Source organism: Chionomys nivalis, chromosome 9 (genome assembly GCF_950005125.1).
Source record: "Chionomys nivalis chromosome 9, mChiNiv1.1, whole genome shotgun sequence".
In the NCBI taxonomy this organism is placed as follows: Eukaryota; Metazoa; Chordata; class Mammalia; order Rodentia; family Cricetidae; genus Chionomys; species Chionomys nivalis.
Window position 1 is genome coordinate 60,797,290 of NC_080094.1, and position 26,901 is coordinate 60,824,190.

A 26,901-nucleotide genomic window follows, 5' to 3' on the forward strand; every position below is an offset into this window, starting at 1 on the left:
CCCCCCACCATTTCACTCTCTTCCCCCTCCCTCCCTGCCGCCTCCGGAGATCTCAGCTTCTAGACCTGTGAACCGATGTAACCAGCATTGGAATAGAAATGCAAAAGGTTCACTGTGTTCCTGTCATTGTCCACGCTCCTTTACATGAGGTTGTTGTTGTTGTTTTTTGAGACAGGGTTTCTCTGTAGCTTTGGAGCCTGTCCTGGAACTAGCTCTTGTTGACCAGGCTGGCCTCAAATTTACAGAGATCCACCTGCCTCTGCCTCCGGAGTACTGGGGTTAAAGGCGTGTGTCACCACTGCCCAGCGATTTTGATCTTTATCTTAACAATAACTATAAGACAGATTGTTCCTATTCTCATTCTGCGCAAGAGGTGCCTGGGGTACTTGCCCAAGGTCACCTAAATGGTGCATAGGGAAGCAAGTGTCTTTCACTTCGCCTCCAATATGGCAGGACAGGATCTGAGGTACCCAGTACTTCTCAGGGTCTTATTGTGTTGCTTGTCTGCTAAGTTAAAACACCCTCTTCTGCCACTCCAGAACTTTCTGTGGTGTGTGTGTGTGTGTGTTTACTGTTTGAATCTCCTAACTCCTTCTCATTACTCCTTTCTTCCATTTAACTGGGGAAACTTAAAATACCACCCTCCTTTTCTCAAAACTGGAAGGGCTTAGGTGGCAAGGATCACAGACCACAGGTGTGCGAACCATCGCCCAGCTTAGACTTCTCAGGCAGTAAGTTAGAGGAACTTGCTTACTCCAGACCTTCGGTTTCTTTACTCCTTGCCCACAGTGGTTTCCTCCCTACCTTGGACATTTGACACAAAAGGAAACCTCTAGGAATTTTTCGTCACGGTCTCCTTTCAACGTGCTCCTTCAACCTCAACTTGTGATTCATAATTCTATCGCTGCAGTCGTGTTATTCCAGGTGCCAGTTTGGGCCACGTTATAAACTTGGTCTTTTCTTCTGCAGGTTAAATATGGCCTCCAGGATGGTCTCTGTCCTGCTCTCTGGCCTTTTCTTTTGGTTGATGTTCTACTGGAACCCAGCATTGGCTTATAGTCCACGGACCCCTGATCGGGTCTCGGAAACAGACATCCAGAGACTGCTCCATGGCGTTATGGAGCAGCTGGGTATTGCCAGGCCACGTGTGGAATACCCTGCTCATCAGGCCACGAATCTTGTTGGGCCCCAGAGCATCGAAGGTATGCACTGTTCCTAACTGACGATGTTTCCGTTGTATTTCTGAGGCTACCATCTCCATTACTTTTTTATTTTGTCAAGGAGGGTTGTTTTGTTATTGTTGCTGGTCTCGTGTAGACCAGGCTCACCTCTGTAACCAAGGACAACCTTGAGCTCCTGATCCTCTTGCCTTTACCTCCCAGGTGCTAAGATTGGGGGTAGGGCCGCAACTTTTTGAGAAGCTGGGGCTGTGGGCCACATCTTAAGCAAGCACTCTGGGGGCTACGCTATTGCCCGGCCCTCTCTCCCTTCGTGTTCTGCACAGTGATACCTACATAACACATCCATGAGGATGGTGAGACTACCTCTCTTGGGAGTTTTCCCAGTTTCCCAAGGTCCTGTTCTTAGAAAACTTGGAATTGAAAGCTGCGTCTCCTTTGTTTGCTGTTTACTTATATATCAAAAGAGTCTTCCTTTTGGGAGTGGGCAAGGGATGTCAGAAAAAAATATAAATTCTCTCTTTGGAGTCTCTCAAAAGCTACACCCGGCATGTGCTGCTTCTGACGGATAGATGGGGCATGATTTCCCCCGCTGCGATTAGCTTGCAGTGCTGCCTGCTCCAGAGGTCCGTGAATGCTGCCGATAGTGTTGATACACGGCTCCCATGTCTGTCTTGTTGCCCATCACTCTGAGCCATTGAAATTGCTGTGTATTTTGGTTGACTTTTGATCTAAGGAGTAGATTTAGTCAAATAATTTGAATCTGCAAGCATGCAACTGTAGCAAATGACTTGTAGCAAAATACATCAGAGAGAACCCCTTGCCGTTATTCTTTTGCGGAGACGCTAAACCCTTCCTGGCACCGCCACCTGTTCCTGTTTGATTAATGCTCTGTTTTTGAGAGGGTAAGTGTCTGCCCTTTCTCCATCCGTGACGTGCATGGTTTATCACTCTGCTGTTGTCATGGAGAGTGTTCTTCCTGCTACCGTAGGCCTCGTCTATGCAGGGCCTTGTTTTACCCATTCAGTATGCAACTACGTGCTAATCCTCTATAAGTGTCTGCCATTGTGCGGATGCCGGGGCAGCTCTGCCCTAGATGACCCAGGCTAACTGGGAGAGGGGAAGCAGCAAAAAGACACTCCAGTGTATCCTGATACACACTGCTTCCATGGAACAAAGAGAGGAGATTGGTCAGGAATGGTGTGTGTGTGTGTGTGGGGGGGAACCTATAATGAAATGCTTCTGGGAAGTAACATTTGACCTTGGTTTTGAAGTTTGCCTGGGAAATCCACAGGGAAGCATGATGAACAGGCAGGGAGGAATGAGGGAGCGTGGGTTGCAATAAGTCGGAGTTAATGCGCGCCCATCATCATCGTTGAGGTAATGATGTGTCCTAGCAAAGTCAACTCTTCCCTAAGGGACGACTGTTGACGTGTTCCTCCATCGACTCGCTCTGCAAAGAATTACCACAGCATTAGCCGTTTAACAGGACGCTCCTTGTCTCCCTGGTCAGTCACAGCATGGCTGTCTCACTCCGTTCGGAGTCACACCAAGCTGAAGTCAGGTGTTGACCAGCAATGCAACCAAGCTGGCGTGGGAGCCTTTCAGCCCATTAGGATGATCAGCAGACTTTGTTCCCATGCAGTCGTCAACCTAAGGTCCCTTTTGCTTGATGGCTGTCACCTGGGCCCCTTTCAGCTCTGAGGGGCCACCCTTGGGCAGTGTGCTGTCTCACTATGAGCACAATATCCTGAACAAGAATGTTCTTTGTACCATTTTACTTCTCCACGAGAAGCCCCTTTAGTCTGATAAGGGCAAAGCAACAGAACCATTGGAATGGCTTTCCCAACACCTTTGTTATCTAAGAAGATAACCCAGTTGGCTCCAGTCTCTACCACGTGCAAAGGCAGAGACTCCTGTGCGCTCAGCAGATAGGAATCTTGAAGCCATTTTAGAATTCTACCTCTTCTAGCTGAGGTGAAACTGCCAGGAAATAGTCCAAAGATGGTGGGAGAAAAGAAACTTAATGCAATTCCTGAGCTTATTCCCAGTCTATCCAGGGCTTTTATTGGATGGCCTAATTCTTATTCATGTGACTAGATCATTGTTTCAGCTCACCCATCTGTGTGTATTGTGTGCTCAGAGAGTTACTCGTGCCGTGTGGAATAGCTCCTTCGGTTCTCTAACAGCCTCAGAAAGAATCAGTTAAAGGTGCCCCCCCCCAATTTTTAATACAGAACATATACAGTACATGTATTCTTGTGTAAATTTGAATACCTATTTCATGTGGTTGTTATTAGTAAACGCCATTACAGAAGCTCCCTGGATGAAATGCTAACTCCAGCACTTACTGGTGGGTGTCATCTTCTAACAAGTTATTTAATTTCTTTGTTTCTATTTAGCTTAAATACTTCTCAGCAGGTACCTTAAAAACAGCCGAGTAGGAGCATCTTCAAATGCATAAAATCTCGGCCAAAAGCAAGACAAGAGGACAGAGTAGAGACAGCTAGAAAGTGTCCCTATGTATAGGACAGCATGAGCTTCGATGGCAAGGAAACAGTCTGTGTTGTGTCCACACTCTTCCCTTGCTGTGTGTGCTCTCCGTAAGTTCTCTGCAACAGGATGTCTTGTGCATGGAAAGGCTCCCTTGAGGTGCAGTCACGAGAGCTGTTATTAAGAGCACCGCAAGACGCCTCCTCTCTGTGATTAGCAGCAGCTTGTGGGCTTTACTGGTTTGTCAGTCTTTGTTGGGTGTTTGAGACAGGATCTCATATAGCCCACCCTGGCCTTGAATACTTCCTGTAGCCAAGGATGACCTTGAGCTTCTCCTGGGTTCCCTTCCCATTTTGCTCTCAGAAGGAAAGACAGCTAGCAGCTGTCCCAAGGACAGACCCGGAGAGTCGTTTGCTAATGTGGAGGCCTTTGAGGAGCAGGGGCTGCCTCTGCTCACTGACAGTCTCCGTGCATCGGGGTGGATTAAACCAGGGCAGATAGTGTAGCTCCCAGAATACTAAGAGCCTCGGGTTAAAAATAAAAACCAAAACAACCACAAACTGTTTTACTAATGTGTCAGCTGTTTCTTTTCCCCATACTATAAGCCACTGGATACTTAGCACTAGGTTTTAAACCATTAAGACAGACATGTATAGCTATTAGCATTTGATGGTTCTAAATAATTTATATTTATATTGCCAAACAGAAAAATATCAAAAAAAATTTTAAAAATACTGACTTTTGGGACTTTAATTTTTCAGGATAAAGAGAGCTGAAACTTTGTTTTTTTTTTTTTTTGTTGTTGTTGTTGTTTTTTTTTCGAGACAGGGTTTCTCTGTAGTTTTTGGTTCCTGTCCTGGAACTAGCTCTTGTAGACCAGGCTGGCCTCGAACTCCCAGAGATCCGCCTGCCTCTGCCTCCCGAGTGCTGGGATTAAAGGCGTGTGCCACCACCGCCCGGAGAGAGCTGAAACTTTAAAAAAAATTATATCAATTGGGGGGAAAAGTCCTTCTTAAGGTAGCGTTCTTGAAAAGATAAGCAGGTTTTAAGGAGTCTACTACCCTTGGCCAACCTTGCTCAGTAAAGGAGCTGCAGTACCTCCACCCTGCCACAGAGCGGCAGTGTTTGCTTCCTGATCAAAGGCTGGATCACGGCAGCTGGGAGTAAGCATGGAAGGGCCCAAGAGGAACCTCACTTTGCTTCTGGAGAATTTCTCTCTGCATTAGAGGAAGAAATAGGGCTGTCTCTTGGCTTGGATACCTTGACTCAAGTCTGTTTCTAGGTTATCCCCTTTCTAGAAGAATCCATGAGAACATGGGTTTGCAACTCATTTCGTTGGGCCTCCATCCTTTGAAGGTGCTTTGAGATTACACACCCTACTCTTTAAAAAGACCCTGGAAGAATTATTTTAAGCTCCCTGTGTAGAACAGTCGCCTGGATAATGGGAGGATGTCTTTAAGGCAATCCAGAGCATCTGGGAAGAGGTCCGAAGGTGGTACTTTGGATGTGCATAACGCAAGAGAGATGTCTGGGTGAAGGACGGCATTTTGGCGGCATCTCCTTGTTAGGAGTGGCTGAGGCTGTGGCCGGAATGAGGTGTCCTGGTAAACGTCATATGTGGAGACAGAGCACCCACACCGAAGTCCTGAAATGTTCAACAGAGAAAGGCTAAGTAGACAAAGGGACCCCGGGGGGCTGGGGAAGTAGCTCCGTAGGAGGGCCTTTGCCTGGCTTGCTTGGAATTTTAAAAACACAGAGGATGGGAGAAAGAAGCAAACAGAGGCTGGTCAGAAAGACGAAGCATAAGGAAGACCAGAAAAAGAGAAACCACTGTGCCTTCAGGGAACTACGGGTTATGAGCAGACCGAGATATTTAGAGCCTTGGGCAGAACCAGTTCTGTGAAGAATCAGAGGCCTGGGAGAACCCACACTGCAGTGGATTGAGACAATAATGTGGATAGATGGTAGAAATCTTATCCTGGACTGGAGAGATGACTCGGTAGTTAGGAGCGCTCGCTACTCTTCCAGAGGTTCAATTCCCATGTGGCAGCTCACAACTGTCTGTAGCTCCAGTTCCAGGGGATCTGACACCTTCACACCAATGCATATAAAATAAAGTTAAATAAATTATTAGAAAAACCCTTATTCCTAGAATGGTCTGGTCAAGTCAGAGAATGGTGGAAGGACTGCGGGGTTTGTGACATAGAACTGGGGAAGATTTTTATTTTTTATTTTAGTTTGGTTTTTTGAGACAGGGTTTCTCTGTATAACTTTGGAGCCTGTCCTGGCACTTGCTCTGTAGATCAGGCTGACCTTGAACTCCTGTAGATCCATCTGCCTCTGCCTCCCAAGGGCTGGGATTAAAGGTATCTGCCACACACACACACACACACACACACACACACGGCTAAGGGGAAGATTTTCTTTTAAGGTCATTATTTTCAGATATGAGAGATTCAAAGTAATTTAAGTGCTAATTGTTAGGGACCAGTGTAGAGAAAGTTGAAGATGAAAGTCAGGCAAGGAAGACTTAGGAAGGTCTTTTTTTTTTTTTTTTTAATGTGCATTGGTATTTTGCCATGGGTTCCTGGAACCATGTTAGACAGTTACAACCTGTTACAGACAGGTGTGAGCTGCCATGCCGTGTGGGCGCTGGGAATTGAACCCGAATCCTCTGGAAGAGCAGTCGGTGCTCTTAATCTCTCCAGACCCAGGAAAACCAATCTTAATAAACATTTTATGTCCTTGCAACAGTGCAATAAAAATACAGTCTTACTGTGTGCACAAAATGTAGAGAAATATGAATGGCCTCAATAAAACACTTTGCTAAGGTGTATAGATACAAGCCAGATGTCACAGCACACACATGTAATCCCAGCACTGGAAAACTGGGTAGAGGCAGCAGGACCATGAATTTGAGGACAGCCTGCTTTATGTCATGAGTTGCCTGCCAGTCTGGCTACATAGCACAACCTTGTCTCAAAAGCAAAATCACAAATTTAAAGTAGTAAACTCAGTAGTTGTCAACAAAGTTTTTTGTACTTTAATAAATAAGCAAAAATTATCACTGTCTTCGATTGGGGCTTATGCTTGAATCGTGCAAAATTTAAACAATATAAAATCTTAGTTCATCCCCTAAAAAGTTATCATTTTCTTATGATGTTGACTTAGTCAGGGTTACTTTTGCTGTGGGGAAACACCATGGCCAAAAGTAAGTTGGGGAGGAAAGGGTTTATTTGGCTTAGACTTCCACATTGTAGTCTGTCACTGGGGAAGCCAGGATAGGAACCGAAACAGGGCAGGAACCCAGAGGCAGGAGCTGATGCAGAGGCCATGCATGGAAAAACACTGCTTACTGGCTTGCTCAGCCTGCTTTCTTATTGAATCCAGGACCCCCAGCCCAGGCATCATTCCGCTCACAATGGCCTGGGCGTTCCCCCACCAATCACTAATTAAGGAAATGCCCTAGGGTGGGATCTTATGGAGGCCTGTTCTCAAATGAGTCTCCCTCCTTTCGAATAACCCCAGCTTGGGTCAGGCTGACACAAAACAGCCAGCACGGTTGTCAAAGGTGGGCATAGAAAAGCAGCAGCAGCGGCGGTGAGGTGAGCTTTACTCACAGCTGCTGCTAACTTAGAGATGTTGTTAACCCGGGGCCCAGCTCGTCACTGTCTGTGTGGGGTGCACTGACAGGAATCCGCTGGTTGGGTGTCTTGCGCTTCTGCCCACGGCTCTTGAGAGTGTGGAGCAGGCACTGGCTGAGGCGTGGGATGAGAGCCTGCTTCACTCTCGACAGGCTGCGGCCTCCTGGTGGTGTCGTCACAAGGCTGAGGGAAAGGAGAACTCGTGGAGGCCTCTTTTTCCATCACCCATTGGGTTTAGGCTTCAACATATCATTAGTGAGTGGGTAGTTCACCAAATGTCCATCTGTGGGTTCAGGGCCTGAGCTAGACCCTGCTTCTTGAAAGTTCTACATTCTATCTCATTCTTCTGAATACAAAGTACCCAATGTTTGAGATTCTGGTGGAGGAGAAACAGAATTTAGATCACACACCCATTCTATTTCTGGAACAATAGTCTGAGCGACGGTGTATTTTATTGCCTCTAAATCCTAATGAGGCTTTAAAAACATATATATATATATATATATATATATATATATATATATATAGATAGATAGATAGATAGATGATAGATAGATATAGATAGATAGATAGATAGATATAGATAGATAGATAGATAGATAGATAGATAGATAGATATAGATATAGATATAGATATAGATATTCTAACCCTTTTTCTTCCTTCCCACTTTCCATTTGGTTCACATGAGAATTTGGCAGGAAGAAAATCTAAACATTAAGCACAAAGGACTACACATCCCTCCCTTCCCATCTGCTTGTCAGCCATGGCCTCAGGGTTGGCAGGCTAAGACGCCTTCCTCTTTCCTGTAGTGTGGGTCTTGTGAACCTTGGCTCCTGAGGGTTTTCTGGCCAGGCATATCTGTCCAGAGCCCGTATCTGTGCAAAGCCCTTGGTGTCTAAATTAGAACCCCATGTTGGGTCATCTGATTCATGCCACCTGGAGCGAGACCCAGCCAACGAGAAGCCCGATGAGTCACCTGGGACGCTGCGATGAATGATTTTCCACAGATAATTGACAAAGTGGATTATGTACCTGTAAGAAACGGAAGAGCACTAACTAAATTTTATGTGACGTTTACGGTTTGCAAAACTGCTTTCCTGTAACCTGTCTCATTTGATATAATCATCCTAAAGATGGAAACTGTGAGGTTTCCCACGATGGCTTGAGCTTTATAAGTTGGTTGGCAAGCCAGCTGTGTTATGTTTGAATACATCTGTCCCTGAAGACTTGTATAACCCTGGGCTAGTTGGCTGAGAAACTATAATGGTACCGGGCATTATGGTTAGTCACATGTGGATTTGGGTGGCTGGCATTTCAGGGACCCAAGGCTATAGGAAGTGAAAGTTCTGACAAGCTTCCCTCTTGAAACAAATTCGTCCAAACATCTTGGTCACCACGGACCATAAAGAGTTAGTGAAGTGGGCTGAGTTTAGCAGACCACTTAGGCATGGCAATTACATAGGTGCGTGCACGTTGACCGCTGTGTGTCGTGTGATTCTCAGTGGAGGCAGAGACATGTGAGCTTTGGGTTTAGAAAGTGTCTCAGGGTTTCTACTGCTGTGAAGAGACACTGTGACCACGGCAACTCTTAGAAAGGAAAACATTTAATTGTGGTGGCTTACACTTCAGAGGGTTAGTCCATTCTCACCATGGTGGGAAGCAAGGCAGCATGCAGACAGACACGGTGCTGGAGGAGGAGCTGAAAGTTCTTATGTCTTGACTCACAGGCAAATGCTCTGTCTCACTGGGCGTGGCTTGAGCATCTATGAGACCTCAAGGTCTGCCTCCACAGTGACACACTTCCTCCAACAAGACCGCATCTACTCCAACAAGGCCACACCATTGTGCTGCTCCCTTTGGGAGCCGTTGTTTTTTTTTTTTTTCAAACCACCACAGGGAGTAAGGAGAAGATGGATTGTGCAGCTAGCAGGGGGACACTAAGACAGGCCTGACTGTTCCAGTTCACATACGGTTTAGTTTCTCAGCGCACAAATGGAGATCAGCTGCCTGGTCCATCTCGCAGTGTTGGTGTGACAGCTAAATTAAGGTACATCAGGGCACTTTGAAAAATGTAAAACTGTTAAACAAACACAAAACATCACTAAACACTTGTTTAGTAATGCTACGGATCAAACCCAGGCCGTTGCTCTTGCTGGGCAAGTGTTTTACCCTGGGCTCCATCCCCATCTCTCAAAGCATCTTTCTTATGCTCGCTACTTCTTGTCTCCCATATTTCTTTGCAGTTGCTTGAGGTTTGAAAGCTGATCCCTTCTTCTAGTTCTCTGTGTCCTGCTAAGCTCGGGCCTGAGAAAAAAAACACTCTTAATCGTTGCCTAGTAACCTTTGGAGGGATCAGTTCCACTGGCCTTATCTGCACCCCATTGGTGGTGACAAAGGAGTTGGGGTCATGGGGCTGTAGGGCGGAGTAGTGCTTGGTGAAGATCCCGAGCAGCAACTTTCCCCACTCGGATTTGCCTTTTCCATCTCTTGCTCTTGTGACTTTATGAGCATTTCAGTGGATGCCGAGCCAAAAGTGAAACCCGTCACAGATGCACGTCGGAGGGGCTGGTGAGAGACAGATGTGAGGGTGAATCAGAGAGCTGACCGGCAGTGCACTGGAAGCAGGCGGTCCACTTGCTGACCTCTCTGGCCACTTACACTTCCCATCAGGGTATCCCCTTACTGTGTTCATTCAACAAGGAATTACCAAGCCTGTACATTGTGCTGGGAACTCTGGCCCTCATGGGTTTCAAAACCTGTGCACACTGTCCTAATTTGCCTTTTCAGGATTTTGTAAACCAACCACAAATCAGGCATTACTATTCTTTCGGCCTCTTTGTGAAGGGTCAACTCTAACTGGAGGAATCTAACAGTTTTCTAGAATACACAGGTCAGGACAGGTTCTGGTTGCTGTGTTCCTTCCTATGCCCAGAGCAGTTCCCATTGCTCTTCCGTCTGGAGGCATCTGCAGGGATAAGAAAGCTCTGGAAGTCATGAAGCATGTTTTCACTCAGCACCTCCCGCCAGCCAGTCAAGTGGGCTGGCTAATGGAGAAATGGCAACCAGAAGGATCAGGCTTGTGGACTTTTGCTGGGATCTGTGGTCCTGCTCTAAGGAGCCTGAAAATGAGATAGGGGACGGAACATAAACATTGGAATGCATGTCTGTGGGATACTGGGCTAGAAGCTGAGAGCCCTGTGTATGTGGATTATTATAGAAACAGGTCTATTGGGGACAGGGAACCAGGGAACCTGCCTCTGGAATCGTCGTTGTCATAATCAAAGCTGATCTTCTCATGGAAACTTGGGGTTGAGTAGACGAAGAAAAAAAAATTAGCCTTCGTGTCAAATATGGGATGGCAGGGAAGGCTGGGCACTCTTGAGACTGTCAACAGGTTGGTTTGTGTCAGAACAACCGGTAACTGGTGCTCTGTATTGCCCAGGGAAACTCCTGTATCTCTCATAGTCCGTCTTGTGCTTGCTGGCAGGACATCCCTTAAGCCTCTCATTGCGGATAAGAAGGCTTCCGCACATCTGGATATCTCCTCCACAGTGACAGCAGCCATGATCAGTGGTACTGGCTAGAGGACAGTCTATATATTTCTGCTCGTGCTGGTCAAATCCGTGCCTAGAGCTCACCAGCGCCATTGGAAGGCCAGCAGATGTCTGGCTAGCTGGTGTCTCTTCGGCTTGCAGTTTAACTGTTACTCAGCAGGTCAAAAGCTCTGTGACGTGAGCCTGTGCCTTGTCCAGGTGACACATTTGATTACACCCTCCCAGCGTCCAGGAGCAAGCACAGATTCCTTACAGCATCTTAGAATATCCCCAGTACACAGACAAGGGAGGGGCATCGACCTATGGGAGAGAGACCTGACCAAGACAGAGTGACATTTACCGAAGGCTGAGAGGACTGTACTGAGGGGTTCTCCCAGGAGGGGACTTGGGAGCTGGTAATCATTCTCCCCCAGGAAATTGTCCTAGTTTTTCTTTGCATGAGGCAGAGGGGACAGCCAGTCTAGGCTACTGGCCCATCTTGTAGAGGAAGGCCCAGGAGGCCTTCATAATGCCATCCTCCTAATAGGACAGCTCAGAAGACTTGTGCCAACAGGCTCTGCATAGTTTGGATAAACGTGAATGATTAACGTTTTCTCTCCAAGCAGCGGGAATGGACAGGCCTTCTGGGAAGAATTCCTCTGCTGTAAACCACGGAGCGGGCCTGTCTCCTGAACCCAACCAGCGTGTCTCTTCTCTTGTCTCCTTCCTTCTCTCCACATTTCCAGGCCTTCAGCAGATGATGGGAGGGTTTGTTGAGTCTGTCCAGACCCTGCATAGTTCTTGGTCACTGAAGTGTGTAAAAACATGGCAGCGATGCAGGTGCTATTGTCTCAAAGTGTTTACAAAGAAAAGAAGGGAAGAGCCGTTATTTGACAGAAAATGACACATTGCACTAATACTGTAAGGCTCTTGCTTTTAATGTGTGGTCAGTGAACAGGACTGTTGGCATCAGCTCTCATTTAACTAGGTCTGTATACAGCCTACTGGAGCCTGGGAAGTGCCTCTGGCTTTTTTTACAGGCAGAGTCTTGGTGCCTTGGGGTCTGGACCGTGAACCAGTCAGATGTGCCTGGAGGCAGGGAGTGGTCAGCTCTCTCCCAGCTGGCCAGATTGCAAGCTGTAGCTATGGCAATGTGTCAGCCCCTAGTCACCAGCCTACTTACCCCGCTCTCGAGCCTTGCTTCTCATGCCCCTGCCTCAGGATGCCTATGCTGTGAGGCAGCTCAGATCTCCTCCTTCATCTTCAGGGAGGGCACTGAACGTGTGAGTCTGAGATTTGGCCGACAGAGTCTACCCTGTTCTGATGAGGGATTGGTAAGAATGGGCAAGCACTTGCATCCGGAGCTCTGCTTTTCAGTTAGATTACTTTCCATGTCTAGAAGCAGATCCATAGAGCTCATTCAGCAAAGACACAAACACAAGCAAACTAAGTTGCTGGATGGGTCCCAGAAGACTTATATCTTACATACAGCTTTTTTGTTGTTTTGTTTTGTTTTTGAGACAGTCCTGGCTGCCCTGGAACTTGCTTTGTAGACCAGGCTAGCCTTGAACTCACTGAGATTCACCCGCCTCTGCCTCCCAAGTGCTGGGACTAATGGCATGTGCTATCATTGCTCAGCTGTTGCTTTTGTGGATGATAGGAGATGCCTCTCAGATACTCTGCAGCCTTCTGACCATGGGGTACATCTTGCAAAATTCCTCTCTGTGCTCAGGTTATATGCCTCTGTGAGTTATTGCTAAATAGTAGTGTAGAATGGTGATTTCCTTTTCATGTTTTCTACCCAAACTTTTTTTTAAAAAAACAATTATTTGTTTTAATTTTATGTGCATTTGTGTTTTGCCTGCATGTCTGTGAGGGTGTCAGATTCCCTCGACAGAAGAAGGTACAGACAGTTGTGAACTGTCATGTGGGTGCTGGGAATTGAATCCAGGTCCTCTGGAAGAGCAGTAAATGCTCTTTAACAGCTGAGCCATCTCTCCACCCCCCCCTTCTACCCAATCTTAAAGCTCCAAAATCTGAAGCGAAATATACTAGCACTTATTTAAATTCAAAAATATGTTTGAGGGGGTTGAAGAGATGGCTCAGTGCTTACGAGCTCTTGCTGTTCTTTCAGAGGACCAGGGTTCAGTTCTGAGTGCCCATGTAGTGGCTCAACACCATCTCTCGCTCCAGTCCTGAGGATCTGATGCCCTCTCTGGCCTCCACAGGTGCTGGGTACACATATGGTATGTTTATGTTTTTAAATACTTGAAATGGCTAGAGACTCCATGAAAAGAGATCTGTAAACTACTTAACCAAAGGGAAAGGGTCTAGTGGGGAGGCTATAATCCTCTTTTGGGGTCTACTGTGTACTTTGTATGTTACAGTTTTGTCCTCATAAGTCCTATGTGGATGCTTCTGTTTCACAATAGAAGTATATGAGCAGCGTGCCAAGAACAGACAGTTCAAGGGCAGGGGATGAAGATTTGGATCTCTAGAGCAGAAGGAAAATTTCCTGTTGATGGCCTGCATCCCTCACCTTTGCCCACTAGAGGGCAGTAGATTTTCCACAGTGAGAGCTAAAAACATCTCCAGATGATTTTAAATGTTCCCTTGCATGTTAGAACCTTTATTGAAACTGCTCCCGAGACTTGATCTCTCTCACTCTCTCTCTTTCTCTCTCCTTCTCTCTCACATCCCCTTGCCCTCTCTTCCCCTCTTCCTCCCATCTCTGCTCCTTTCTTCCCACAGCATATTCAAAACAAAATTTGTGGAGTCACTTTAAGGACTCAGTAATTATGTTTAAACTCTTTTTATCATAAAAGTGATTTTAAAAAGCTGTTGTGAATCATTAGGACAAAAATAATATGTTTCCAGTTTTACCACTTAGAAGTTTCCATTCTTGGCATCTGAGTGTGTGTGTGTGTCTGTATGTGCGCGCGCAATTGCGTACACATATGTGTGAGTGTGCATGTAGAGCTTTCTTATTTTAGTAATTTCCTCTTAAAAATGGGTAGTCTTAATTTTGCAAGAAAATGGATGCAGCTAAAAAACATCATTTTGAGTGAGGCAACCCAGACACAGAAAGACAATTATTACATGTACTCACTCATACGTGGTTTTTAAACATAAAGCAAAGAAAACCAGCCTACAAACTACAATCCTGTAGCGAGCTGCATGAAGCCGCACCTGATGGCAATGTAGAGAGCTGCGTGGAGTCGCACCTGATGGTGCTGGCTCCCGCCCTCCGCGATCCCGAAAGCGAGTGCTCTCTGTGATAATCAACTCCTATGGCTAAAGCCTGACTTATGCTATTATCATGCAATGACTGTCAGCTGCTTGCATATGCGTGAACCTATGGGCAGTGCCCACCTGGCAATCCGGGGTTGGTTGCCCATGCCTACTTAAGGGCTGGGAGAGGTTTGCCCGGGGAGAGAGAGAGAAGGAGAGAGGAAAAAAGAGGAGAGAGAGAGGAGAGGAGAAAGGGAGAGAGAGAGAGATTTTACAGTTGTTAACAAGGTCCTGAATAAACTGCTTAGCAAGAAGAGCTCCGGTGTTGCGCGTCTTCCTTGCTGGATGAGGGGGACCGTGACAGTTGGTGGCCTGTACGGGGACAAGACAAGTGGTGCCGCGTATGGGGAACCTCCAAACCTCTCTCCGTGGAGCCCAGAACTTGCTGCAGTCAGGGGGTGCACCGGATAATCCTCAGGTAAAGACTGGGGATCCGCGAAAAAAGCGGGTTTTCCGCTCTCGCCAGTAGAAGGGAGAGTGGGGGTAATGAGAGCTGCAACTATAGCAGACGGATCAAAGTGAGAGCCACGACCAAAGTGGACGGTTTAAAGTAAAAATAAAAGAATGGGATTTTAGAATGGGCGCTTCAACATCACACCTGATTTTTCTGGCTCTTAACGAGCTGTTAAGGAGCGCATTGGAAAAGTTTTTGACTGAATGTGACACAATTGCTCCTTGGTTTGCCGTCTCTGGCAATCTTAATGTGTCATCCTGGGACAAGCTTGGTATAGATCTGAATTTTGCTGCTGAACAAGGTACGCTAAGGAAGGGAGTTAGATTCATGTGGTTTGAATTACCGAGACCTCCTGAGTTTGCAGTGGAGTGTGAGCAGCTGCGGCTCCAAGGCCAAGGAGCTCCAGGCGGCTCCAAGGCCAAGCGGCGCTGAGGGTCTGCAAACCTGCAAACACCCAGGACCAACAAGGCCAGAACGCTAGGTCACTCCCAGCGTGTGCCTCAGGGCATAGAAGCGCAGCCAACCAGGGCTGTTCTGCACTGCCACGCCTCCACCTTCCAGCTTGGTTGGGAGGTAGAGTCCCCTCCTCTCTCCAGTCGCTGCCGCGACCTGTGTCCAAGCGCAGCTGAAAATGGCAGTAAGAATGCAACGTCCCCGTTCAGCAGGAAGTAGCCAGAGAGATTGACAACGTCCAAATGCCCTAAAACGTGTAAGTGGGGACCTTTCAATGGTTGCAGAGCAGCAAGCCTGCTTCCCTGAGTTCCGCTCCACTCCGTGCACCAGTCTGGACCCAGAACGAATGCAGCTGGGGCAGAAAGGCAGCTGGAGCAGAGCTGGAGCAGAGCTTTGCTAGGTGGCTGTGGTGGAAGGCACATTGCCTCAGCAGTCGGTACCTAGCCTGGTGGATGCCACAGCAGTGCTCAGAGTATCAGCAAACGCAACAAGTGCTGGAGCTGAGACAAGCTGGAGCACAGACCCCACAGGGCTGCCCGAGAACGCAGCGTAGCCGCGGGGCAAGGAAAAGGCAATAGTAGTTTTAAGCTCTGCACGCTGCTGAAGAGTCTGTGACAGAGCGAATTTAAATCAAGAGACTGCCCTATTGTAAGAGCAGGTACCTGTGTGTACTGTTTTAGCCAAAGGGTTGGTAGAATACCATAGCCCAAATGGGAGGTTGGGTCTAGTGGTGATTGGGAACCCTACTGCTGGCAATCTCAACACCTGTTGTCATGGGCATTTATCTTTAAATCCTGTGTAAGATCAGACAACTCATGAGAATGCAGCATATGGTCACTTAGCAGAAGCAGGATCAGCTGAGCTGCTAGGGAAGCCAAAGAGGTGCACAAGGAGAAGGTGTCTTCCATGCACTCAGCTGACAAGAATGAATGTGCCACGGGGGTATGGCAGCTGGGGTATGTTAAGAGAGGCAAGTCCATACCCTAGTCTGTCAGACATTTCTATCCATCCAGGGCTGTGTGTGACCAGCATTCAGTATGAAACATTAACCTATGCAGCTAATCTATCTAAAGAATTGTCTAGATATCTTTTAGGTAATTGGTCTGGTGAATTCGAAAACAACTGGAAAAGCTTCGGATGACGATTGCAACTGTGAACTCCACACGCATGGATACCAGCCTGGCAGAAGGACTATCCTCCTGGATCACTCCATGGATCATCTGAAGGAGTGGGCGGGAGTAGGAGCCCTAACAGGCTTAATGGTGCTTGCCTCCCTGGTATGCCTGTGGTGCGTCTGTCACATAAGGGTTTCACAGCAATGCAATGCAGTTATGATCATTCAGGCCTTCACGGCCATTGAAGCAGGACAGTCTCCCCAAGTTTGGCTATCTATCTTAAAAGAGATAGAAGCGAGCACAGGATGCGAGGCTTGTGCACTGCACTTGAGGTAAGCATCAACCTCAAGAAGAGCAAGTCTGATTGCATGTGGGTTGGTGTCCAGCTCCCACCTCTGTAAAAAGACACCGGACAGGTCTAGTGTTCGCTGGGTGGATGACACCTGGACGGACACTAGCACATGTTCCATTTTTAACAGAGATCAGACCTCTACTCTTGCCTGTAGCTTTACAAAACAAAAAGGGGGAACTGTAGCGAGCTGCATGAAGCCACACCTGATGGCAATGTAGAGAGCTGCGTGGAGTCGCACCTGATGGTGCTGGCTCCCGCCCTCCGCGATCCCGAAAGCGAGTGCTCTCTGTGATAATCAACTCCTATGGCTAAAGCCTGACTTATGCTATTATCATGCAATGACTGTCAGCTGCTTGCATATGCGTGAACCTATGGGCAGTGCCCACCTGGCAATCTGAGGTTGGCAGCCCAGGCCTACTTAAGGGCTGGGAGAGGTCTGTCCAGAGAGAGAGAGAGAGAGAGATTTTACAATTGTCAAAAGGTCCTGAATAAAACTGCAGTGAGAAGAGCTCCGGTGGTCGTGTCATCCTTGCTGGACGAGGTGGGCGCGACACAATCCCAGAGAACTTAGACAACAATGAGGACACGAAGAGAGACTCACATAGATCTAATCTACATGGGAAGAAGAAAGTAGAAAAAGACAAGATCTCCTGAGTAAATTGGGAGCATGGGGACCTCGGGGGAGGGTTGAAGGGAGGAGGAGAGAGGCAGGGAGGGGAGTAGAGAAAAATGTAGAGCTCAATAAATAACAAAAAGAAAAAGAAAAAAACAAAAAAACTAACACTTCAAATAAAGGTTTTAAAATTATTCGTCTGTGTGTGGTGGGGGGGCAGGGGTATGTGCACACGAGTGTAGCGGCCGGAAGACTGGGTCAGATCTCTTCAGCAGGTATTACAGAAGGTTGTAAGCTTCCTGTTGTGTGTGCCAGAAACTGAACTCAGGTCCTTTGCATGAACAGTAAGTGCTCTTAACCACTGAGCCATCTCTCCAGCTTTCATAAATATTCTGCATATTTTTATAGTTAATATTACAACAAAATATTTTTCTCTATCCTAACAAGTCAATGTCATTATTTTTAGCAACTGCATTATACTCATTATATACACAGCGGAGACATTCTTCAAATGGTGAACATTTAGAGATTTCCCAATTTGTTATCTTCATAAACTACTTCCTCAGTGCACATATAAGCATATGATCTTTATGTAGACTCTTGATAAATTCCCTAGGGCGTACATTTCTGAGAAAAGAATAATTTAGCCAAGATAGTTGTATATTTTTAATTTCAGTTTCCTAATTACTGTCAGATTGCTCTCAACTGTTTAACCCGTATATGTAGTGTTTCTCTCTCCCTCGGTCTCCTTCCTTCCTCCCTCCCTCCGTCCTTTCTTTCCTCCCTCCCTCCCTCCCTCCTTCCCATCCTCCCTTCCTTCCTCTTTCCTTTCTTCCTCTCTCCAGGGGCAGTTTTTCCACTTGTTTACAATGAGCACGACCCTTTAAGAAATCCTTTGACAGATGAAAGTGACATCTTACTGTCTTGATTAGTTTTCATTTCATGATCTATGAACCCTAACCTCTTTCCTTCCGTGTGTCACATGTATTTGTTTTTCTTATTCTTTGATGTGTTCAACACAACACATTTCTTTTTCTTTTCTCTTCTTTCTTTTTTTTTTGTTTTTGTCTTTTTATTTTGTTTTGTTTTTCAAGACAGGGTTTTTCTGTAGCCTTTGAGCCTGTCCTGCAACTAGCTCTTGTAGACCAGGCTGGCCTAGAACTCATAGAGATCCGCCTGTCTCTGCCTCCCGAGTGCTGGGATTAAAGGCGTGCGCCAACGCCTGGCTCGTGACGCATTTCTTTTTCATTAGTGCCTGGCACTTTCGTATTGCCTGCCATGTGTTTGCACGTTCATATTCGCAACAGAAGTTCTTATAAGGATTTTATAAGGTCGAGAAGGATCCTGGAGTGAAACTCTGGGAGAAGAGCTGAAATTGTGAGATGGCCACCAGGTGGTGCCCTTGGCTCAGAATGTAATCATTGCTCTGGCCGGCCAGTAGACAGAAAGCGGCCAGGAGATGGGTGGTGCAGTAAAGACCCTGAGAGCTCTTTGCATGCAAGGGACACCATTGGTTACATTTGTAATTAACCTGGCAGTGATCAGGAGAGGGCCTGATGCGTTTGTTTGTGTTCTGTAACACGTATTGGGTAGCTGTAAGGAAGTGTTTTATCTCGTACATAGTTTCATGGTTTTCAACATACTCGGATCATAACAATCCATTTTATGATCTTTTTGTCATCTCAGAAAGAAACCCTGTCCCCTTTGCCAACCCCCATCCCTGTGCTTTCCCCAACCCTTCTCCCCTACCCCAGGTCCCCAACAGCACTCACTAATCTAGCTTCTGTCCACGGACTTCCTGTCGCAGTGACTCCATACAGATGGAACCTCTTATATAAATGTTCTTTGTGATGAGGGTACGTTCTTACTGTTACTCCAGACTTACCAATACTGCGCTACCTGATTTCCCGGCAGGAGACAGGAGCCCTTCCAGGTCTACCTAAAACTGTGGTCTTTCTACATGATGGTTCTTCAAGAACTTCCAGAACTCTAAGATGGGAGATTTCTGAGCCCCAGGTCTCCCAGGAGGTTGGGTTTGGTGCACTGGGCATCTAGGGCTGGTGAGGATTGTTTGTCAATAACTTAGCTGGCAGTAGTGGGGAGGTCAAGCTGCGGAGAGGAAAAAAAAAAAACAGGTTTTAAATGAAGGCACAAGAGAAGAGGACCCTTTCGCTGAGCTTGCTGGGCCAGCTCCAGCTTCTGTCCCCCTGGCCCTGAGCAAGCTGTAATGCTGCTTCTTATCAAATGGCCGCCCCTTGACTCGGCCTGACAACAGGACGTATCTGAAGGCCATCATAACCAGTGGCATCGGCCGTATTTACTGTTCAGCTGGAAAACACCTCAACTCAGCATAGCAGAAAGAATACTCAATCTGCTGCCTGAAGCTCACCAGAACATTCCACTGCCGGGTGCCTGGGGCTGTGTGAGGAGAAGTGACGTGCAGAAACAAACCAAACAAACCGGCGTTAGACAGAACCGAAGGACAGGGTGGGACCTTCGGGAACCTCCCGTCCACTGGCCTCATTTCAGAGTAAATTAAGTCTGCAGAGGTGAATTTCTCTGCTCAAGGCCGCATGGCAGCTGCTGGTGCCAGGCCAACAGGGATCTGGGACGGCAGCTTTGTTTCCTCTTTTCTTCCTTTCCCCCTTCCTTTCCAAAATCCCTCCCTTGGGATGGGAAGAATCAGATCCAATCACTCCGACTTTTCAGGCTTTAGTAGATCCTAGTCTCATTTATCCATGGCTACAGATCTAGTGGATTTGCAATACTGATATTCGTGCTGAATGAGCAGGAGCCGAAATAATGGCCGCTGAAGAAGTCAGGGTGGATGTCATAGGTGGCTTTAGGAGCAACCCAGAGCAGGTCAAGTTCAATGAGGGGTGAAGCTTGTGTAATTTGGACACCCCCCCCCAGTTAAGAAAAACAATACAAACTTGTAATTTCAATGGTCTGGGAGAGATGGCTCAGTGTTAAGAGTACTGGCTGCTATTCCCAATGACCAAGGTTGAATTCCCACCACCCTCATGGTATCTTACAACTGTCTCTAACTCCGGTTTCAGGAAACTCAATGCCCTTGTCTGGCCTCTGCACACATCAGACACACATACAAGATGCGTAGATATATATGCAGGCCAAACGCCCGTATACATAAAATTAAAAATATAATAATGATAGCTACGAATCCTTTAAAGCAGTTAATACGAAGGGGGGTCTCATTTCACTTCACTGTCAAGCTACTTTTAGAACCCGTGAGGTGGGATCGACATATAAATTTCATTTCACATGTCATTTTGTTCATATAAATGACACCTGCTATACTGGGAAGCATTTTATAACCCTCTGCCCTTATGAAATAAGGACCACCCTGGAAATATACGTGTACTGAATGCCTGGGCTGTGTGAGAAACACCAAAGAGATCCAAGAGGTCAGGAAAGCACTGCCTCACTCAGGGTGTGGGACAATGAAGCCCAGGGTAAAGACTGGGGTTTCCCTTCCAACTCTCCATGTCTTCAGTCTCTTTGTCTGAAGGGGAGTTAGATACAGGTGTGAATGAAGCTCGTTAGCATCATGGGATAAAAATACTTTCAAAATTTGCATGAATTTTGTTTTGTTTTTTGAGACAGGGTTTCTCTGTAGCTTTTGAAGCCTGTCCTGAACTCACTCTGCAGATCTGACTGGCCTCGAACTCACAGAGATCCTCTTGTCTCTGCCTCCTGAGAACTAGGATTAAAGGTGTGCACCACCACTGCTCGACGTGAATTTTTGAAGTTATGTCCCACCTGGTAAGCCCCTTAAATCCACATCACTGCCTTGAAGGGAAGGGAAGGAACACGTACGATCAGGGTGGCCTTTCCCTAAAGTGTGCCCAAAGTCCCTGACTCAGTAGTAGAAATGAACACGCCGGTAATCCGCCAATGCTCACAACATTTGTTCTCCTCCTGGAAAAGAACACCTTCATCCATTCTGCCCTATTTAACTAATAACACCAGCATTAGACTTCTCTTTTTCCCTTGTCTTTAGCCTGTTCCTGCCACTTTCCAGATGATACAACTTGGCATAGAGATAAATGTGGGCTCAGAAGAGCTTGGTTAGTTGAAGAAATCTCATTCTGTTTGCTTCCTTCCTTCTTCATTGTTGGGTCTGGCTGTGCGGAGTCTGTGAAGATGAGGACAGTCAGAGTCGTGAAGCTGAGTCCCGTTAGGTAAACAGAGCCGTGTTTTTCTTTCTCCAGAGTTCGCTTGGATTTCAGGGAGACATGACAAGGGATTGTGTGTTTTTGTGCTCTGCAGATTCACCAGCTTGGATGGCAGTTTCAGTGCTCTTGGGAAGTGACCTTTGGGGATCTTCTCAACCCCTCCCTGAAGTACAGGGTGGGGAGCTCCAAAGCTGTGGTCTAAGGTGTGCTTGTTGGCTGAGGAGCATTAGGGACCACCCTGGAAATATACATGTACTGAATGGCAAAACCAATCCTGTCACTTGGGTACCCCTCCCTGTTTGAATCATGGGTTTCAAACATCCTCAGGAGTGCTTCCGGGAGAATTCCAAAACTTTTAACAAATCGATCCTAATCTGAGCAGAAGGGTGTTTAAAACGTGGTTTAAAATTAAGTTTTCTTCTTCAAAATCCTGATGAGTCATTAAACAAACTGCTCAGTAGAAAAAAAGCCACTGCCATCAGAGATTTTGAATCTTCTAACAGGTTAGTTGTTCTTGGGGGAATTGAGCCAGGGCTATTCCTTTAAAACGCTAGCTCCAGGGAACCATGAAATGACTCAGCAGGTCGCTTTGCTGTGCAAGTCTGCCAACCTGAGTCTGACCCTCGGAACCACAGAAATTTGGGAGAGGGAAACGGACCCCACAGACCTTCACACATGCATTATGGCCCACACTCAGATGTCAGCACACACGACAACGGTGAAGATCCCAAAGCTCATCCCTTAAGGTGCGGACACCCTGAGTGTCAGCCTGGAGAAAAGTGACTCTGCTCGCTGTTAGGGAGGTTCCGCTAGGTGGATGATGAGAGAAGCCCAGGGGGATAGGCTGGAGCCATGGGGACACTCGTCCTCTGCTCTGTCACTCTGCAGGTTGCCATTTGCAGAGGAGCATTTACCTCTATTCCCACTTAGCTTGTCATTGGCTATTTCCTCACTGACACCCGAGTCCGAGGGCGAGGAAATGGACATTCAGTACGTGCGCTGTTATTATCGCTTGTTTACAGAGAGGGTTACTAATATTCAAAGAGGTAAGCGTGTTGTTCAGAATCCCATACAGCAGTGGTCCTCAACTTTCCTAGTGCTGCACGCAGCCCTTTAACACAGTTCCTCATGTTGTGGCGACCCCCCTCAACCACAGATTTATTTTCGTTGCCACCTTATAATTGTAATTTTGCTACTGTTATGAATCATAGTGTAGTATCTGAAGTACATCTTCTGTGGGGTAATGACCCACACAGGTTGAGAACAGCTGACGTGAGGTTTTAAGTTGCACGGGTCATGCGCATTATAAAATGATGACCACAACGGACTTTTATTAAACATTTAATATCGACCAGAATCCACACAAAAAAACCTTAAGAGTATTTTATCATTATGCTGCCCCAAATGTTAGTATTTTTAGTGTCTTCACTTGACACGTGAGATCATGCCGTCAATTTGATGGAGCCAAGATTCTAACTCAGTCAGCCAGGCTACAGAGGCTGAGCTTTCGGGGCTCACACAGCCTTCTCTACATGCCTGTCCGTTCCACACACTTGTCCCCAGCCCCGTGTGGCTCCTAGGCATGTGTCATATGGGTCAGCTGAATTGCAGACTTCCCAGATACAAACTACACAGAATATATTGACCATAGTGTGGGAAAAGAATGTCAAGCATCTCAATGGTAGCCTTTATATTGATTTTATGTTGAAATAATAGCAATCTGGATATACTGAGATAGACTGAGATGAATTATTAAAACATAGTTTCACCTGCTTCTTTTTCACTCCCTGAAGTGAGGCTAGCCGACAATTTTCACTTGTGTGTGAAGTTTACATTATATTGCTGTCAAACCACATTTCAGCAGACTGTTTCAATGTGTATAGAGACCGAAACTTTCCTAGGCCGCGGTTGATGCTCCTAGTTAGCCCTAGTTAAAGTTTTGGTTAGGATGACTGATGGTTCCTGGCAATCTTAAGTGTGAGTTCTCTGTTACTAATGAACTTGAATCGCCCGTATTACCATGAGTGGGTAAGAGAGAAATCAAAAGGGTTAGCTAAGCCATGTTTCCCTGTCTTGCTAACTGTATGCTGCCTGCCATCTCTCTTCTGACCTCACAGCTTGAGTCCCTCATACCCTTTCTGCCCCTTACCCCGCATCTCTGTGATACCTTCCTGATGTGTTCCTATCACGTGTCTTTAGACCTCAGCTCCAGCTGTAATGCCTGGCGTAGAATTGATAAGTGACGAATGCCTAGTCATTTTGTTCTGTTGCTGTTCTATACATAATGACAATTGCCAGGAAGAGATTACACGGGTCTGAAAGGAAGAAGTTGGGAATGTTTGTGGAGCGGGGAAAGCCGCGAGCTGGAGAAACATCACCAAAGCTTGGCAGAGGATTTATTTCAAGCCTCCCCTCCCACAGTACACACACCACATGTTCTTCCTACTCCCCGCTTAGGACAGATTTTTTTTTTTTCTGAAATGGTAGTATCTGCTAAAAGTCAGAAACAGAAAAGAATGTTCCGCTTGTCCAAAATAAATGTTTGTGTTAGCAATTTACAAAGGCTTCTTACTTATCTACAGCAGCCTTGGGTGGAGAGAGGGAACGAGAGGTTGCTGCTTACTGCAGTCACTACTTGCTCAGGTCATGTTAGAGTGCTCCGCCATGATGCAGAGACCTTTCCTGACCCGAACTGAGGCCCTTGTCTTATACTAAAGACTAGGATTGGTGGTCAGGGATGGACACTGACTTTGCGGAATAATTATCTCTCCAAGCTGTGTATCCCTAATCTAGGCTGGTGGGGGGGGCTTAGCATCCCAGGGTAGCGGACAGAGTAGGATTGTGGCCTGGCACAATAGTCCTGGGCCCTGCTACTTCTCACGTCCAGTCTCTGCCGCTGGATATGTACTCTGTCTTGACCATGTCTTCCCTGTGCCCTGCTGTCCTTTAAAGTCCAGGCTAGCTGGAAACCTGAACTTGGGCAGAGACTGTTTATAACTTGGGCCTGGGGCAGGGGTCACATCCACTTTCCGGGCGTCTTGTGCCCGCCTGTCCTCATCATTTTCCTTTCCCGAGGCTTCTGTGGCTCTCCTTTATTTATTGGACATTTTAACTGTGGACGCTTCTTCTCCGATTAGGAGTTTCTTAACTGTTTCTCTGGCTCTAGTTTGGCCTCTGACATCTGTTCACCTTGCTTTCCATCTGCCTACCAGGGTCAGCAATGGCCGTGTCCACTCTCCACACCTGAGACCCTGACACAACCCCACTTGGCTCGAAAGCTGGTAAGGCAGCAGCAGGCTGGAGTTCCCGTTAGTGAATCACCTCTTGAACATCAAGTTGTCTTAGACGTCTTCTAAGAAGCAGATACGTGAGGCAGTGGATTACTGTTTATTAGTCACTAATCATTGTTATGATAATTACTCATTACAGTTTATTAATTAGTACTCATTATTGTGGAATGACACATAGGCCTCGAGGACAAAACGGCTTTGGACAAAGGATGTCAGGGGTAAGTGAAGCTTCTGGAAGCGAAGTGCAGCTGGGGTGGAGCCAGACGCTTGAGCACTCAGACTTAGCTTAGTCACCTACCTCTAGTGCCTTCTACATCCTCAGCTAAGCCAACCACCTCCACATTTATACACCATTTTATTTCCAGTACTACTGATACCTTAACACGGGCTCCACTCTGACGGCCCACAGAACTTCACACTGGAATCAGAATAAAGATTTTATAGCATCAGTATAAAGGTGTGCCTGCCCTCTATATAATTCGATGAGTTGATTCTTCATTTCAGATAACAATTAAGAGTTATATGAAGGAGCTAGAAGCACTTCTTCAGATTGCTTATTCAAAATGACTTTTCTTAAACCTGCCAGGTTCTCAAGTCTCCCAGAAACTGTCTCATGTCCAAATTATTCTTTTTTATTCCTTGTGTTTTGCATGTGTTGAGAGAGACCGGGCTCATGGTGGCTTCACAAAAATTAAATTCATAGAATAAAATTTGGACTTTGGCAATCGAGTAAACAGCCAAAACAAACCCACTTTGGTGAAAAAAAAAAATAGACATTTTCTTCTTTTGAAAAGCAGGCAGTGTCTAAGCAAAATACCTTAAAAGTGAACTAAAAAGCTTTTCTAAAGTAAACAACTTTGCCTGGGAGCCTAAATTGGGACCACATGGAGATGCGGAGCCTACAAATGCAGCGACCCAGGCTCCTCCGTTCTGCCTTCGCTGCTCCCTCTTGTGCCTCTGAGTGGCCCTGGTAGCCTCTGGTCTCGAAGGAGCCCTAGGGCTTTAGATCCTAGTATGACTTTTCGATCAGTATGAGGGGGAGAAGGCAGAAGAATGAAGAGGAATGAAAACAAATGTCTTTCAACCCCAAACATCTGAACAGTCCGTTTGGCTCAAGAATCTGCCAGACTCGCCCAATGCAGATCTCTCCCTGTGTGTTTGTGGGGCGGAGCTTATAATAGACCAGGCTTGAACTTGAGAGCGTGTGTGTGTGTGTGTGCGTGTGTGTGTGTGTGTGTGTATATGTGTGTGTGCAATGACTGGAGTGGGGTGCAAGGACTGCAAGCAAACTGCCCAGGCCAGGTTCTGCCCCGAGGCAAATCCAGGAGAAGCTAAGTGGGCACAGCTAGAATCATCCCCCTTTTTTTCCCCAGTCACCAAGTGCTTTGTACTTTGGGGTAGTCAGTCATGAGTCTAAGGGATGTCGTTTTTGACACATAAGCCCTGTCCATTTTAAACATTTTACTAATAGGCCAGAGGAGATGGAGACTACAGCATTCATGTTGAAGAGTGAGGGTGGCACGCTTGTTTCCTCATGCTGGAAGCGCACATCTTTCTTCCTCCATGGGTTCATGTCCTGCCCAACCAAGTGGACATTTATGTCAGATATTCATCCACATGGACGTCTTTTGTCCCCTTTGACTAGAGGGCAGGATCCTCAAGGGCAGTGGAGTGAGTTTGAGGAGGACTGCTCTGAGAACAATGAAGAGGATGGATTCAGATATCGATTGAACTAGTTGTATCTGGTAAGGGCTCCTAGATGCCATCACAGTGTAGCTGTTGCTCAAAACCTCAACTACAGAACTGTGGTCTTCAGAATGAAAGCTATGTAGGATGATCGACGTTGGCTCTGTGGACTGTGCTGTTGGCAAACGGGGACCGCGTAGTAAGAAGCAGCGAATGTTCACTGAGGACTCAGTAGTAAGCCATGGCATCCAGGCGAGCGTTTTGTATAACACACAGAGTGTCTGATTCGTTCTCCTCTAAGTGTCTCGCTCCCACGCTAGACTGGAGGAAACAGCTCCGAATGGGAGATTAGCAATTTGCACAATATGGCAGCAGGTGTGTTTGAAGGCGGTCCCAACCATCAGGAAACACTGGGAATCCATAATGGTTTTTTCTGTGAATCCGTAATGGTTCTTCTGTTGCCTATACCTCCTTAGCTAAGGAAATATTGGCTTTTCATAATATGTCTGAATTTTAGAACATTCGTCTTTCAGGAGAAATCGTGTGTGTACATATCACGTGTGTGTGTGTGTGTGTGTGTATGTGTGTGTGTGTAGGACAAC

General features: G+C 46.6%; 1 protein-coding gene across 3 annotated transcripts in view; it reads left to right on the forward strand.

Moving 5' to 3' along the window:
- Scg5 (secretogranin V) overlaps positions 1 to 26,901 on the forward strand; it is a 51,000-nt gene that overhangs the window by 697 nt on the left and 23,402 nt on the right. For all 3 annotated transcript variants that reach the window (XM_057780484.1, XM_057780483.1, XM_057780485.1), the window contains exon 2: positions 970 to 1,202. In XM_057780484.1, coding sequence (XP_057636467.1) covers positions 977 to 1,202 — 226 coding nt within the window. In that variant the 5' untranslated portion in view covers positions 970 to 976. The remainder of the gene's footprint in view (positions 1 to 969; positions 1,203 to 26,901) is intronic.